The following is a 16,778-nucleotide window of genomic DNA, read 5'->3' on the forward strand; positions in this document are numbered from 1 at the left end:
AATAGAGGGGCGGTGGGTTTGTTGTTTTTAAGTACCATGAAACACGGTGTTCGTTTTTATTTCAATTTCTATAAATTAATAAATTGATTTATTGTCTTTATGTAACACGTGTTATTCATGTGCTAATACCAACAAAACTGTATTCACAACAGAGAAGTATCAAATGAAGACACCGCCCACCCGAGTGTATTTCAGCACAGCTTGTAACAAAATAAGCACGCACATGTAGGCATCATCTCATTGGGCGTTGACATTATGACGTACACTGCCGGCTTTTCTCCTCCAATGAAAAAACACGCGTCTCTGTCATAAGTGATAACTGCATACTGTCCACTCATTGAAAATATTCTGCCGCTTTTGACCATGTAGTCAACCTTACAGTAAACAACAGATGTTATGTTACATGTTATCAAGATGTTACATGCCTACACTTGGCGAAGTAACAATCTAAAATAAGCTAGGCATGTAAGAAAACTCCATCCAAATACCCCTCCCCAATAAACGTAGTAAATGTAGTCAATGTACCTTGATTTTAATCCTCCAGAAACTTCATTTCAGACAGGGCCAGGGTTCCTTATCATTGTCAACAGCGTGGGTTTTTTTGTGTTCATTTTCTACTACTTATCCTACTACCATAAATCGTTTAACAGGTGGCCATTATGGTAGTTCAAAACGCTATTTATTTATTTATTTATTTATTTATTTATTTATTTATTTATTTATTTATTTATTTATTTATTTATGTGTTTGTGCGTGCGTGCGTGCGTATGTATGTCGTGCGTGCGTGTGTGCGTGCATGCGTGCGTGCGTGCGTATGTATGTATGTACGTACTATGTATTCATCTGTTTACACCTAATACTAACATTTCAAATTGTTTTAAGCAATCATGAACATCATGTCCTATGGGAATAAGAGGAAAAGACCCACTCGACCCCAAATTCACTGGAATTGGGGTTTGTATTTTTTTATTCACAATAGCAACCATTTTGTATAACTGTGATATTTGATTCTTGTTTGTACATGCAGGTGTTTCAGTTTTATAGGTGCAATTGTGCAATTGTGATATTCAATACTTGTTTCTACATGCAGGTGTCTTCGTTTTATAGTCGCTCTAACATTTGCGCATGCAAACAGGGAACAAGAAAAGGATTTGGGCCCCCTGTGAAAAAATATATCAAATGAAATGAGTAATTTCATGAATGGCTCTCAGTGCTTTTGCGGACTTGGCAAATGATTGAAGGCATGCACCATTTGCTTTATAATTTGTGTACAGTGTCTTCTTCCCACGCATGTATAGCACTGTAATGCAGCTTCATTGATCTGCTCCCACCCCACCACCCTACGCTCCCTCCCGTCCCACGCCATGCAGGGTGATGCGTCTGGCTGGGAAGCAATTGGTTCTCCTCAGCTGATGCTATTCCCGCCTGTGCAAACCTCCGGGATCCAAGCGTCAGATCCCCGGCATGACGGCGGTGTTCCTCGCCCTCACGACCGCGCTCCTGTGGCCGAGCGACGGCCACTCGTCACTTATTCAGCCGTTCGACTACTGCGCCCAGAGCCGCGGCTCAGGCGCCTTGTACCGGGGCGCGATAGACGTCACCGAGTCCGGCGCACGGTGTATGAACTGGAGTGAGGTGGGCGGCTTCACGGAGCGTCACCCGGGCAAAGGCGTCGGGGAGCACAATCAGTGCCGAAACCCCGACGGCAGAATCCGAGCCTGGTGCTTCTTCCGGAACCAGAGAGGGAGAGTCGATTGGGGTTACTGCGACTGTAAACAAGGTACACGCGCATGCAGCCTGCCTGGAGCCACATCACATGCACAGAACAGTATATTCATCCATCCATATATTCATCGGCTTTTATGTCATGTTGATGCGCTATTACAATTACATTTTCAAAATTGTCCAACATTATTATTATTATCATTATCATTTTTGATAAATAGACCTTTGGCACATTGCAATAACGTTTATTGTGCAGGGTATAAACCAATCACTTCCTAACCTAAATGTTGGCCTACTTTTTGACATAATGGGTCCGCAGAATATAATTAAACAATGTTGACTTTAGAATCCAGAAATGTTGGTTTTGTCATACAACGCTGTGTTGATGATTTCTTACCAATTAATTTCAATCCATGCACTCACTGAGTATATTTTAAGCAGCATCGAAATGTTGCTGTTGCTTCTTGTTTGGGTCTTTTATAACTTCACCATGTTTGTAGCAGTCTTGTAATTATTAAGTGTATTTGGACTATCGACACAAATTAGCTATCTACTATATCTGCTGTGCTCACGCTGTGATAACTTCATTGTTAGTGCACATTAATCAGGTCAACCTTTTGTCATGGCGTGCGATGCACATACCAATATCGACTTTATTGTGTAATATTTTTTCTGAAACGTACTATTTGGAATCACAGCGTAAAGAGCAGTCTGTTGAGTCAAAATGGCATGCAGATGTTTTACCATGTTTCCTACTTAAAAAGCACATTTTCTGTCTTTGTGTCTTTTCATGGAGTGTTAAGAATGTGGTTAAACCCATTGTTGAATGATATTGTTGAGTGAACTCTCATTATATCCATAAACTCATCTGTTTTGCATCATTTTAATGTTAAAGCCTTGCTTTTACACGAGGCGTCCCCTGCTCTGCATGCCAAGGTTCAGTGCGTTTGCAAGGAGGCCGCTCCAAATTGGATGGCAGGGTGGAGGTCTACCTGGGCGGAGTGTGGGGATCCGTGTGCAGCGACGACTGGCGAGATGAAGACGCTGCAGTTGTGTGTAGGCAGCTGGGCAAGGGGTGAGCCTGCACACATGCATATTTCCATTGAGACATATTGCCAGATAGGTTTTTTTGTTTTGTTTTTAATTAAATGAGCATTTACATGATTTCTTTGTCCCACCGTTTTTTATTTCACACAAAAAAAATGTTGGTTTGAGACATGTTGTTGTGTTCTGTGTAACTATTTCCTGCATCGCCCACATATTCGATGCAGATGCACCATAAAACTTCACAATGCTTTACTGTCTTCAACTATCTAACAGATGATGAGCGCATCATTGGAAATTGTTGGGAAGGTTTATGGCTCTTGCACACCAGTTTTCTTTTTGCCTTTTTTTTCTTTTTGTCAGTGACCTTTGCATTCCAAACCTCCATTCCCTGGAGGTATTGAAATACCTTTAGCGCTCCCATTATTTACCTTGTTACCACCACTCATGATACTCACTCTATCGCTGTCATCCGCGCCTTAGTGCTACTTGCCTAACTTACAAGTTATATTTTCTTTCACCTCTAAATAAATCATCACAGGATGTAAATTGTGTAACCTCTAAAAAGAAAAAAAAAAAAGGTCACAACCACATATGGTGTCATGACTTAGGAGACCACGTTGCACACTTCCATCTGTTGACACTAAAACCAGCCCTGGCATGCATGCTTGCATTTTCATGCAAGAGGCAAACTCAGAGCAGAACGCAGAGAGCGCAAATGTCAGCCATATGTCTGGCAGCATGGTCGCTGATGGGCGTCACGTGGACAGTTATTGGACACTGCAGGGTGCAAAAGCGCTTACAGTATATTTGCTCAGGAATAGTGGACCATGAATTTGCACATGGCTGAAGGGCATTGCAAGCAGCTTGAAGCCATTTTGTAGTTAAATAAAAACTGTCAGTTTTTTTCTATAACATCTTTTAATCTATCATCATTAATGTTTGATAGCCTGGATTACTATTTTGATCCCCGATACCCCTTCCAGCCTCTCAGGTCGGGCTCATGCTCTCCCCCTGTCTCGTCCGAGCATGGCTAAGTTCCACTGGCGGGCTGTCCGCTGCCAGGGAGATGAATCTGATCTGCTTCAGTGTCCCAAAACCATGTGGAATGGAGGCGAGTGCTCTATTACTGCAGCCGTGACCTGCACGAAGCGGCACGGTAGGTCGTATTCTTGAATCATTGAGAAACCTTGGATGGATTGGATAAAGGTCTTCTGAACGAATGTGCTGAATTGTACGTTTTCATCAGATGCAGTGATGCTGCCTATACGACTGGTAGGGGGCCGGTCGATGTCTGAGGGCACAGTTGAGGTGTTCCATGCAGGCCAGTGGGGCTCCATATGTGATGACCAATGGGATGACAGTGATGCGGAGGTTGTATGTCGACAGTTGGGGCTGAGGTAAAGGCACAAGCTTTTAAAGTCACATGCTAGTCATCAACCAGACGCAACCAGACAGAAAGTCGAGTATGTTTTTCAACACTTCCTCTTCACTTTCTTTCTTCCTTTCAGTGGTGTAGCACGGGCATGGGGCCAGGCGCATTATGGAAAGAGCTCTGGCCGTGTGTGGCTGGATGAGGTGAGATGCACAGGAAATGAACTCACCGTGGAGCAGTGTCTGAAAAGTGCTTGGGGAGAACACAACTGCCTCCATTCCGAGGATGCCGGCGTCTCTTGCAGTCCTCTGACAGGTAAATGAAGCTGCCTGCATCATCAAAGCACCATCAGCTACAGTAGCGTGATGCTAAAGAGTGAATGTCACAAGCTTTACTAATAAATGTGGCTCATGGACCACATTATTGTTTTACATAAAAAATGCATTTTTACGCATGCATTTTTTATGAATTGATGTCTTTTAAATTCTCCATCGGTACAAATGTGAGTAAAAGTGGTTGTTTAGCTCTCAAGCCCAGTGGCGACTGGAGTAGCTTGCCTATTGCCCCAAGTCAGATAGAATCAGCTCCAGCCCACCACCTTCCTCATACTCTACAAGCGCTATAATGAATAGATGGATGGTTATTTTCCCCATTGCGCAATTATTTTTGTTTGCAAGACTTATATTTTTACCACCTTACGTAATTTCCTTACTGGTAATGTCTGACTTTGATCTCCACAGATGGTACTGTTCGGTTAGTGGGTGGGACCGTGGGCTACGAGGGACGCTTAGAGGTCTTCTACCATGGACAGTGGGGAACAGTCTGTGACGACGGCTGGACAGATTCAAACACTCAAGTAGTGTGCCGTCAACTCGGTTACAGGTAATATAGTCCCCCGGATGTGTACATTATTTTAATTTCATATTGCTGCATTATGACGCCTGTGGGACCTGAGCAGGTTAGGCCAAACTCTGGTTCCTGAAGGACTAGACATCACACCGGTTCCTCGCTTTGGGGTTGCGTCTGGTCCTATTCTTTTGGATGACGTGAGCTGCACAGGCAAAGAGCCTAGCCTATTGCTGTGCAAGCGGGAGGAGTGGCTCCGTCATGACTGCACACATCATGAAGACGTTAACATCGCGTGCAATGCAGAACGCCTCGGAGACGGGCTTCTGACAAGTAAGACACAATCTTATCTGACAGTGACATTTAAACTGTCAAATATCAGGATACATATGGATTGTATGCAATACATGACATACGTGCATAAATAGAAGGCCGCCTACTTTGCCACAACCACCAGCAGAGGTGTTTTTATTGTATAATAAATATTACATGAAATTAGCTATGGCAAGTTGAGTTATAGCCATGCCTATTTAAATGTATGTAAAATAAAATAAATCTAAAATCCAGAGACTTCCTGATGAACTGCCCACCCTTTTGATATCCTCTTTGCGGTTTTAATAAACATTAAACACTGTCAAGGGTTGCTATTGGGCTCCCTGGAAATTTGAGACAACCAACCGCAACTTCCAAATCCATGCTCATATGTATATGCTATAATGATTTATTGATATAGTTATGGTGGTTTTATTCTTTGTGGTTAATGCATTAACTATTGACTCTGCTCCTGATGTATATAGCACACATTTTCCAGAACAGCCAGGCATAGGAAGCTAAAGTCTTCATTCACATCAATTTCCTTCGTCTACTACTACGTAATAGAGCCGTTTGTAAGATCTCTGTGAAACTCAATGTGGACTCAATTAAAATCTCATTTTAGAAAATCCAACATCCCCAAAGTGGTGGTTGGTGATGTCATGCCAGATTTTACAGGCATGTCTGTTGATTAGCCTCCCCTGCAATAACAAGTGGACTGATTGTAAATGTATATTACCGGTTTGCCTAAATGTAACCCCCTTGCTTGTGAACAAACATTGCATGCACGCTTTCGTGGGCCCACATATTGCCAGCTCAAATATCAAACTGTACGTCATACTCCTTTGCCAAACGCCCTGTAGTGCCTCTCTTGGCAAAAAAGGAAGGATCTAGGGTGTTAGCGCCATTCATCAAGATGATGTCAATGGCCTCTGGGGAATAATTAAAGAGCGACAGTGATGGAGGAAGCAAAATTGTTTTTACTTTTCAATTCTGTTTCCCCTGCTACTGCTGAATGCAACATACAGTCAACTGTATGTGATAAGTCTGTTGAACTTCCTAGCAAATAATTCATGTGAGACTTATCTTTGGTGAGAGATCACACAGTGGAGACAGAAATAGCTGTTTCACATGCTGGGGGTTTATTGATGCAGCTTAGGTAGCTTTGGCAAGAGCCTGAGGAACATTCTTAGTAGCTAAAGAATTATATCATTACTGCAAAGCATTTGGGAGTCTCATAATGTGGATTTGTGATTGTTTATCTGCCCAACCTCCCCGCATTGCAGATTGGTTTATGTTGATTTTGGAAAGGGCAGACAATGTTGATAAGTCAGGCAGGGCTTTCAAGTTACTTTCTGTGGTTTGCTTTCTTTCCTCTCTTGTCAGAGAGCATCACGCTGAGGTCATGTTAGTGCATAGTTGTTGTAAGATAGAGGACAAAATAACAATGAGCCTCCAACTACCACCGCCATAGACGTTTACTTGCTGAGTAACCTTAATTGGTCGGGGTCACAGTGGATTCCAGATTACCCACATATGTGTTACATGCAATGGATGATGTCACCCAAGCAATCAGGGAAGAAAAACAAGGGTGGTTAAAAATGTCCAATGAAAATAATCGACTGGTGATCAGCCTAGGTTGTATCATACCATTGAGACAGTTGTCAGTTGTGAGCCTGAATCTGATAAATAGTGTGGACAAAATCCCATGAGTTGTGTTTGTTGAAGTGTCTGCTGCATGCGCCACATGTGCTACACTAAATGATAAGTATAATGTAACAGACTGGTGAAGTGCTACCTCCATGAGTGAAAATCTCTTTTTGCTACTGGCTCACCTTTTTCTCTTCATACTCTGGGATATTAGGGAACAACCTTGGAACTTGTCACAATTCCCTAGCTCTACCACTAGTCGTCATGATAACAGCTGGCAACTGGTTCCAGAGAATGACTTGTGTTGACCTTTTCTCATTGCAGCTTTTGGATCGCTGCAGCCAGGTCAAAGATTTTTTTAAAATTGGGTTCTCGTGATTGATAGCTCATGGATGGAATTGGGGATTAACAGTAAATTCAGTGTATTGTGTGTGTTTGTTATCCAGGTGTCCCAGTGAGGCTGGTGGGAGGAGAAAGCCCCAGAGAAGGGCGGGTAGAGATCTATCTGTCTGGTCAATGGGGTACAGTCTGTGATGATGGATGGACTGATCAGGATGCTGAAGTTGTGTGTCGACAGATGGGATTCAGGTATGTGAACAGATGTCGGCGGATGAAGCTGCACAACATTGTGGGTATTGATGGTAAATAAAGCTTACTTACAGTATATAATGCACTCGCTACACCATACAATGCCCAAAGTGCTTAAAAAAGCCTCATATTCACCAATTCGCACACACATTCTTAGATCAACGGGCAGCTGATGCCACTGCCAGGCCCACTGGGAGCAAATTAGGGTTCAGTGTCTTGTCCAAGGACAATTTGGCAGCGAAGAGTCAGCGCTTTGGTCACTGGATCCACTTTAGCCACAGTTACCACAAAAACAAAGCTAATTTGGATGCTAAAACAATTGGATCATCATCAACATAGTTGAGAGTGATAATTCCACCAACAAGATTGATTTTGTGCATGCAAATGGATTCACTATAAAAAAACAAAACAAAAAAAAAAACATTTTGTTGAGAGCTCAGACCTGAATCCAAATAAAAACCGAGATAGACTTAAAGTATGCGATCTGGTGATACACAGTTTCAGCTCTTCTTACTTGTCCATCAAAACTAAGCTTTATCATCTTCGTCACAATTTATGATACTGATCTTGCATTTGAGCTCATTGTATAGAAAGTCCAAAGTTGAAAGTACTTTTTCCCTTTTCCAAGCCGTGAGCTATTGCATCGCAATGTGATCGCTGTATGTTAGTCTGCTCACGCTTAAGTGAATCCAGAACATCATCTCTGCTTGCAAAATCCATCATCACGTCTCAGACTTGGCATCTGTCTCATACACATCCTTTGCTTTTCATCTCTTCATCTCACACAGTGTATCTGTTTCCACTTAACATCTCATCACACTCAAACTGAGCTTGGGTTAAACGACAATGACTAACGTCAACTGTTTCATGATACATTATTAACATGCCCTGTCCAATAGTGTGACTGTAATTTCTTCACTTTTCAATGGCTTAACTGTACATCATTTTGAAAACCAAAATAAACAACCTCTTAGGGGAGCATATTGTGCTAAGTGACAGGCTATCTCATCCACTCTGTCTCAGATTATCCCATCCCTCTGAGATTCTGTCCCCTTTTCCATAACAAGTAATTGTCGAGGGAGTGCTGTCATACGGACACGGAACTGCCTTTGCTCCCCGGCAACACATGGCTTGCCGTTTTCTTCCACATACGTGTGTGTAGGTGAAAGCCACATCTGGAGAGCATAAGCATGAGATCGCAGTGGAGCGTGTTGGAGATGTGCAACTTAGGATCATCATTCTGTCCGAAGAAGGGTGTGGTGAAAGGTTGTTAAATATACAACACTTCCCCCGTGGTTAAACTGTTCTCTTGGGGTGAGAAAGCAAAAATGTATACGAATTATGTACAGCCTCATCTTTGACCCATATTGACCTGGATGACACATAGTGGGATTATTCTGTCACAATGAGTCATACTAAAACTCAGAGGAATAGCAAGCCTAATATTGTTCTGTTCATATTCACACTGACAATGCACACTTGGGCTTGTCTTAACAAGCATGTGGCGCTCTGATAGCATCCCGACACACTACTTGATTTTGCATTCATTTATCTTAATTAACCACATAAATGACACGTTTATGAAATTGGATGATGACAATGATGATAAATTATAACACGTAAACTCATCCTGTCATCTGATCTCTCTAGCGGGCTGGCCAAGGCTCGCGTGATGGCATACTTTGGCGAGGGTGCGGGGCCAATTCACGTGGACAACGTGAAGTGCAGCGGCGACGAGCGCTCTATCGCCGACTGCATCAAGCAGGCGCCTGGCACGCACAATTGTCGTCATAGCGAGGACGCCGGAGTCATCTGTGACTACAGTCAACTCCAGACTGGTCACAAAGAGGTCAAAGGTGACTTAGTGCTGGTCTTTTTTTGAAGTTGTTTGAGAGCAATTTGAGCACCTCGTGCGGCATGTGAAACGAGTCTGCAGAGCCCCGTGCGGTGTACTGTACTGAGAAACTAATGAGCCAAGATTAATAAATCATGGTGATATTTTTAGCATGGCCCAGCTCAGTGTGTGTAAATATGTCCAGATGGCGAAATGGACCTTTCCTATGTTATTGCTTCACCCTGTCTGTCACACATGGGGACAGACTCACATTGCTGTTTGTTTCCTGGGCATTACACGAGCTGCAAACACCGTAGTAAGTCAACAGCACGTGGGGGATGTTTTGCTTCCGAAAAATGACCTTATAATATGTACAATAAGTGCACCTGGTAAGAAAAACATGAATTTCACGTAAGAAAAATGTTTGATAAAATGCCGTCCAAGCCTAAATTTATGGTTTAGCAATCACAGTCATCCCAGACTGTCTCACACACGCTCATAGATAAATATCTCTTTTCTGTCTTAATCAGCTCCAGTCAATCAGATTTGCGGGCTGCGGCTCATACACACTCGGCAGCGTCGAATCATCGGAGGAGAGAACTCTCTGAGGTGAGGCCGTAATGTGATAAAATCAGATATGGGTTATGGAACACCTTTTCTAGTCAAAATATTACAATGGCAACTATTTATTTGAAGCAGAGCAAACGGATACCATTTTATTATACGTGTTGCTAAGTACACAAGAATGTAAGCCGAACATTCCACTGGCTTGGCCCTCATCCAGATAAACATACGGTGCTTAGATTAAAACATAAATTCCTCGAGATACTTCCTGTTTGTGTTCAAAAATTACATGGAACGTGGAAGCCATTTAGTTTTATTGTTAAGAGGATTTTTGATTAATGACTACTGTAAATCATTTTTAGGAGTGACCATTTAATTTCCTTCCTCATAGTCATCAGGTTAATTTTACAGCAATAAAACTGCTCTCCAGGTCAAATGTTTGACAATTTATTTCCATTTTGAATACCTCAAATGTGTATTCTGGGTCTTGATTCCAGCCATACGAATTGAAACCAATAATACAGGTCTTAGTTGGATCCAAACTGTGCATTCTATTTCACGATCAAATAGTTAATTATTAATTCCACCCAACTGATAGAATTCTTAAATCTGTATTTGCAGTCACGTTTTAGTGTTTACACTTGTGTCTTAGGAGCGGCTGGCCGTGGCAGTCCGCGATACGTTTACGGGGGTCCCGAGGAGACGGGAGGCTGGTGTGTGGTGCGACTCTAATTGACACCTGCTGGGTCCTCACATCAGCACACTGCTTCAAGAAGTAAGATGTATCTATTTTCATGCACACGCATTAGCATGTAAACATGAAAAACAATAAACGCTAACAAGGTGGTACATTTAAATTTTGGTTAAACTGGGAATCATAAATAATTTGCATAAGCATATTAGGGAGTTCATGAGCGAGGATTCTGTCGAGTTCCTAGTAAACATTCTATCTTGGGGATTTATGCTTTTCCACATAAACACTGAGTCGTGGGAGTTTGGCTTACACATGGATTTTCCCCAAACGGTGAGGAAACTCAAGAATAAATTTCCTGAAACTGACCACAGGACATTCTTTATGTCCAAATAGGAATCAAGATGGACGTCCATTTGGAGGTCCCATAGTGAAGTGATCAGCTGCGGTTTGGTGCTCACCATAACAGAGACGTATAGTTAATCCATAAACTTCACTAATGCACACAGCAGAGAAGGCAGCATGGAGCAAAAGTGGTGGAGTGCAACTGAAGAACAAATACAGCCTGTATTTAATTTTATACTCAAAGCTGACCCCATTACAGACCCCACACCGATAAATCCAACTTTTCCACATTTTGGAGAGGAAGAAGTAACTCAGTATATCCTTCCTTTTACCTTTTCATGAACCATTGTCAGGATCTCTTCACTACTGCAGGTAGAAAAAAAAAAGTGGTTATAAAAGACACCAACCACTTTCAGATTATTTTCAGGAAAAAAAATAGACTGAAACACAAACTCTGTGATGAATCTTAAAACACTGGAAAATCAATTTGAATTCCGTTTTCTACAAATAATGTCTGGGAAGTTGTTTGAAAGTTAAATGGTAATCATCCTCGTTACAGAATGCACTACTTTATGTGAAACAAAGTGAAATTGGAAGAAATATTGAGTTAGTCTATAAAATATATTTTAAACTATGACTACTACTTTATTGCGTATTTTTCTTCAAAATGTACAACACAAATTTTTAATAGAAATAAGTGTTTAGATATGCCATTTAGTAAAATGATGGCATTAATGATCTAAGAGCTTCATTTAACTAACTAACTAACTAACTAACTAACTAACTAACTAACTAACTAACTAACTAACTAACTAACTAACTAACTAACTAACTAACTAACTAACTAACTAACCATTTACATTTAAATTTATGTTTATATTTATATCTATATCTATATTTCTAGGATAAAGGTAGATAAAACAAAATGTCAATACAACTGAAAATTAGATACATTTTCAATAAACAAAGCAAAAACAGCGTGGACTTTAAAGTCAGGGCTGTCGAGATAGTGGTTGACTGATCTCATCTTTTCTTTGCACACGACTTTTTTTTAGTATCAGTTTACAGTTTGCATGTCGTGTCATGTATTACTGTAGACCACGGGTGCATCTCTGAAAAGACGACCTGATATCATTTGGCCTCCCTACAGCGAGCAGATTATCTCTATTTATATTTTGCGAGCGTACAGCTCAGGGCCTGCCAACTGTAACTAAACTCCTGACCATTTTAAACATGGAAAGGTAACTTGGGTGGCATGATTACTTGTCAGTTAATACCAAACACATTCACAGATGGCGAGAGAGCGTGTGTGTGTTTATACGTGTTTTTGTATTTAGCTGGCCGACCATTTTGTTTGGTTTGTGATATTTTCTGACTCGGCCCTAATAAGGTCACATTTTCCTCTGATACTCTTTCCTTCGTTTCTGTTGGCCTCAAGATAACCAACTTTGTCACCTCAAAGAGATTTTTTGAAACACCCAAACATGTCAACAAGTGGCGAGAAACACTCCATCATGTGCCCTTGTGACGCAGATCGAATCATAAACGTGCTGACAGGATGAAAGATTTACTGTTATCGCTCAAATATTTTCTTCTAATGTTATCCCTCTCTTGTGTGCACAGGTATGGAAACAGCACCAAGCAGTACAAAGTCAGAGTGGGTGACTATCACTCCCTCGTCCCCGAGGAGTACGAGGAGGAGTACGGTGTGGATCAGATTGTCCCGCATCCGACTTACCGCTCCCACAGCAACGATTATGACCTGGCCTTGGTTCGGCTGTCACCGGGGGCCGTGGGCCACACACCGGGAGAGTGCGTGTCATTCAGCCGTCACGTCCTTCCCGCCTGTTTGCCCCTGAGGAAGGAGAGAGCGCTCAAACAAGCCAGCAACTGTCACATCACCGGCTGGGGTGATACAGGTGAGCTTGTGTGTGTGTATATGTGTGGTGGTGGTGAAAGAGGAGTGGCTCTTAGCTGAAAAACAAGCTGGGAAACTGTCGGAGATGACAGCCTGGAGTCCCTGTGAATTGTCTAGTAGAGGCTGATATCCAAAATCAATAGGTGTCTTGCTCTGTTGTTGAACAAGACTCTCTGAAAATATAGCGATTACAATTAGAATGCTCAATTGACATTAAAAAAAATTGTACATGAACATACAAAGATATTTAAGAGTGTCACAAAAAACAGAAGTATAAATTTAAATCTTTTAAGAAGTACTGTGAGTGCAGCACCCACCAATTTGCATTTTGCTGCTTACGCATTCTATGGAAAAAACATTATATTCAAAATATTCTGCAGTATTCAAGATCACTGTATGTGACGCCTTAAAGTCTAATAGGGATGGAGTTTTTCCATTCCAGTGCATTGGCAGATTATTATAAATTCTTTCAAATTGATAAGATTCTTGACTGCCAACAGTATTCCCAACTAGTCGTACAAACACAGACCGAGGTCCAAACCACTGAACAGCACCATCATTTCAAAAAAGTCTTGCCACGGCTGTCTTTTTTTTTTTTTTATTTACATTTTTTTGTGGTTAGAAAGAAAGAAATATAGACACTTATATTTCAAGGAGTGTGTTGAACAGTGGTAAACTCTGTCAGCATGTATTATTGTTACCATATGAAAGTCATTATACATCAAATCTACCATCAGTCATGCTCACCTGAGAATTGCATTAGTTGCTGCCGATGCAAAAAAACTACCGGTATCGTTTGTATTATGAAATCCATGACTGCCAGATTCATACATACTAAGGGAGGTGGGAGAGAGGGTATAAAGGTATTTTATCTCGAGAGCAGTGACAACACTAACTATTTAAAGAGTCTAATGTGCTGAAGGGTGGCGGCTATTTGACTTTACAAGGTGTTCTGTTTGTGTGCTTGGTTTTGGCACCTTCATATCATCCACACAGATTTCACACATATGTAGCGGGCTAGCAGCCCAATGCTCGCAACAACCAAGTCATGGAAAGAGTGTCTGAGCTATACAGAAATTGTTGCTGTTCCTGACACTTTTATTTATTTAACCTACTTGGAACGCCCTTGCAAAGAACCTTATCAATTTTTGATGCTGTTTGAGTTCAAGTTTGTTGTGATTCAGTGGTCAAATTGGTTTCTTTTTAGTCCAGGGAGGTTTTCTAACGAAAACCTTCATGGATTCTTTATAGCTGCATAATATTGTTTTTAAATATGTTCTTTTATAATAGAAGCTGTCCTGTCAAAACAATGATTATCATCTGAATCATTTGAGATGAAACTGGGATTAAACATCAAGATGGGTTTATTTATACATCTGTCAATTTTACATGCCATTTTTCTCATTAGGTTGTGGGTGAGCTCCTTTGAACAAATTAGAATGTTTAAGATAACACGCATGTTTTTTGGAAAGCGAGAGGACCCAGTAAAAAACAGGAAAGTTGAGATTCAAACAGAACACCTCGACTGTGAAGCAAATGTAGTGCCATGGCAACAATATTTGAACTGCACTGTTGTCTGCTGCGACATACTTTAGGATCTTGGCTTCATGCTGACATTTTCAGCATACTTTTATTTGATATAGTCACTTTACTGCCCTGTAAAATGTATTTATGGAGCTGTGATTAAAAAGTAACGTCAGTAGGTGCAGAAGGCAGTATTCTATTTCCATTAGTTACCTTTTGCAGACTATTTTATGACGTTAATCTTGTTCAAGCAAGCGTTATTTTGTATTTCATTTCCCCCCAGCTAAGTGTGTCTATGGCGAGATGTGTAATATTGATTTTGACATACTTTAGGAGCACAAATAAAGAGTCTTAAGGCCCACTTTTGAACTTCTCCTCAGGCCGCTCATACTCCAAGACCCTCCAGCAGGCGCCGCTCTCCCTCCTTCCTCGCCGCCAATGCCAGCAGTATTTCCACGGGGCTTTCACCAGCCGCATGCTGTGTGCCGGCAGTGTCCAGCAAGAAAGACGTGTGGACAGTTGCCGCGGCGACAGCGGAGGGCCTCTGGTGTGTGAGCGTCCCGGAGGAGGCTGGGTGGTTTACGGGGTCACGTCGTGGGGTCACGCCTGTCGGACGCAGCAGTCGCCCGGGGTCTACACCAAAGTGTCCGCCTTCAGCTCATGGATACACAAGGTGATGGCACATAATGAGGGCAAACAAAAAAGCCAATAGTTAATTCACTCAGGCTGGTGAGATGAATGAGGGTCACATGTCCCCCCCCCCAAAAAAGGACATGTCAGCTTTTTTACTCCACAAAAGCATGTCTTCATCATAAGCACTTATTCACACAGGCCGCAAAATACACTTCAGTGTCAAAAATGTATTTTTAATGTTCTGTATTTTGTCATTAAGTTGTATTCTAACAACATTTTGTGATGTGTATTAATGTTTAACGGGACCACAGGTACTAAAGCATGCATGCGTGAACTGATTGCACAAGTTTCTGCAGATTTGCACTCAATCGTCTGCGCTTTTTGTGCTCGCTTGTCTGACCAAGTGAACCGCCTCATTTCATTTGTTAGTCATTTTAAAATTGCTGTCACATTTTTCAGGGCATCATAAGCTTTCAGTGTTTGTCTTAAACAAGGTCAGACTTGACTAAAAATCAAAGCACATAGTATTTCTACCTGTATTATAATTTTTACATATTGACTTCCTGGTAGTGCTGAAAGAATTTATCCACAGTGGGACAATCTGATACACTTGAAAAAGTATGAATGCTGGCTCCTTATTTTGACGAATGATTTTGTTTCAATGTATTGTTTATTAATAAATTGAGATTTTGTTAAAATAACTTACCTGTTTGCTGTTTTACACTCAGGCCAAACCATTGTGCAAAATTTAAGTGCTGGTGGTGCTGTGCCACCAAGGAATTATGTTGGTGGATGATCTTAATCTAGATTAGCCATGTCACAAATGAGTGGAGCAAGCACAATCAAATGCAGAAGTTCACTCAGACAGGGAACAGATTCTGCCCGTGAGCCTCCACACAACACCAGAGGGAAAATGAAAGAGAAGCACAGGCACACAAGGAACAGACGGGAGACAACACTAAACACCGATGGGGAGAAACACACGATTTAAATACATCAGATAAGAGGGAGCAGGTGACAGACATTACGACAATGAAGGGGTGTGGCTGAGGGAAGATCTTTCTGCAAATTACATGAATAGACAATATATGACCCCCCTACCCCCCACCCCCCCATACACAGACATTGATCCAGTCTGTGTTTCTTTCTCTCTATGTCATTGCTATGTGACACCTTGTGTACAGGAATAGCTGCCATTTTCAAATTCCCCATTTAGTCGAACGGGCAAACATGGTAACACATTTAAAAACGGGAGTGAGCGTGACGACGACAAGCTGACAGTTGCCCTGTGTGGCTCTATGACCTCTTTTGCAAATGTGGAATTCTGTGATAATGTCTTTGATCCCTCAATAAAAATCAATCTCTGATGTGACAATCATTTTCAGTGTTGCACAAGAGCACCCCCATCTGGTTATCTACACTGTTGTACTGATGGACCCAAGGGTCACTAGTTTGATGCACAATTGTGAAATAATTGTGCCATCACTGCTGACTTTTTGTTGAGCTATTTTTAGAAAAGACCTGCAGGGTATTCATGTGATCCTCACGGCAATCTGGTGGCTGTGGAGTGTATAAAGGTTTTTTGTCAAAAAAAAATGTGAATAATATTAGTATTCTGTGATTGTAGATTTCCCTTTTTTTTGCTTTTTGTGTTTCACTGAGAGTGATATTCAACAAAACACTGTATGGAACTTCCACAACAATAGTTGTACCGATTATCGAGCAAATA

The 16,778-nt window shown here is 41.5% G+C and overlaps 1 protein-coding gene and 1 long non-coding RNA gene across 3 annotated transcripts; one reads left to right on the top strand and one right to left on the bottom strand.

Annotated features, from left to right (window-relative positions):
- Positions 1-1,406: 1,406 nt before the first annotated feature.
- prss12 (serine protease 12) lies at positions 1,407-15,750 on the top strand. Its single transcript, XM_088372955.1, has 13 exons — positions 1,407-1,780; positions 2,662-2,800; positions 3,756-3,928; positions 4,019-4,169; positions 4,281-4,459; positions 4,885-5,026; positions 5,103-5,323; positions 7,399-7,540; positions 9,191-9,396; positions 9,905-9,983; positions 10,591-10,713; positions 12,598-12,893; positions 14,797-15,750. Exons 1-13 carry the CDS (start codon positions 1,465-1,467, stop codon positions 15,126-15,128), a joined length of 2,499 nt encoding a protein of 832 aa, XP_088229081.1. The 5' UTR covers positions 1,407-1,464; the 3' UTR covers positions 15,129-15,750.
- On the bottom strand, positions 1,755-16,134 carry LOC148399329 (uncharacterized). 2 transcript variants are annotated; one of them, XR_015857911.1, is made up of 5 exons: positions 15,756-16,024; positions 13,640-15,073; positions 12,713-13,065; positions 2,718-2,806; positions 1,755-1,769 (listed from the first exon to the last, which is right to left on the bottom strand). It is a non-coding gene; the product is annotated as an uncharacterized LOC148399329 (long non-coding RNA). The 2 variants fall into 2 exon arrangements; XR_015857912.1 differs by lacking the exons at positions 1,755-1,769; positions 2,718-2,806; positions 12,713-13,065 and having other exon boundaries at positions 14,239-15,073; positions 15,756-16,134.
- Between the last annotated feature and the right edge of the window lie 644 nt (positions 16,135-16,778).

This window comes from Syngnathus floridae, chromosome 4, assembly GCF_059516105.1.
Source record: "Syngnathus floridae isolate MCC-2025c chromosome 4, RoL_Sflo_1.0, whole genome shotgun sequence".
In the NCBI taxonomy this organism is placed as follows: Eukaryota; Metazoa; Chordata; class Actinopteri; order Syngnathiformes; family Syngnathidae; genus Syngnathus; species Syngnathus floridae.

What these genes read in the sequence shown, in the direction of transcription:
- prss12 (XM_088372955.1), top strand. Translation starts at nt 1,465, where the DNA reads ATGACGGCGGTGTTCCTCGCCCTCACGACCGCGCTCCTGTGGCCGAGC. An exon ending in TGTAGGCAGCTGGGCAAGGG is followed by an intron (nt 2,801 to 3,755) that starts GTGAGCCTGCAC and finishes TACCCCTTCCAG; the next exon opens with CCTCTCAGGTCGGGCTCATG. An exon ending in CACCGGCTGGGGTGATACAG is followed by an intron (nt 12,894 to 14,796) that starts GTGAGCTTGTGT and finishes ACTTCTCCTCAG; the next exon opens with GCCGCTCATACTCCAAGACC.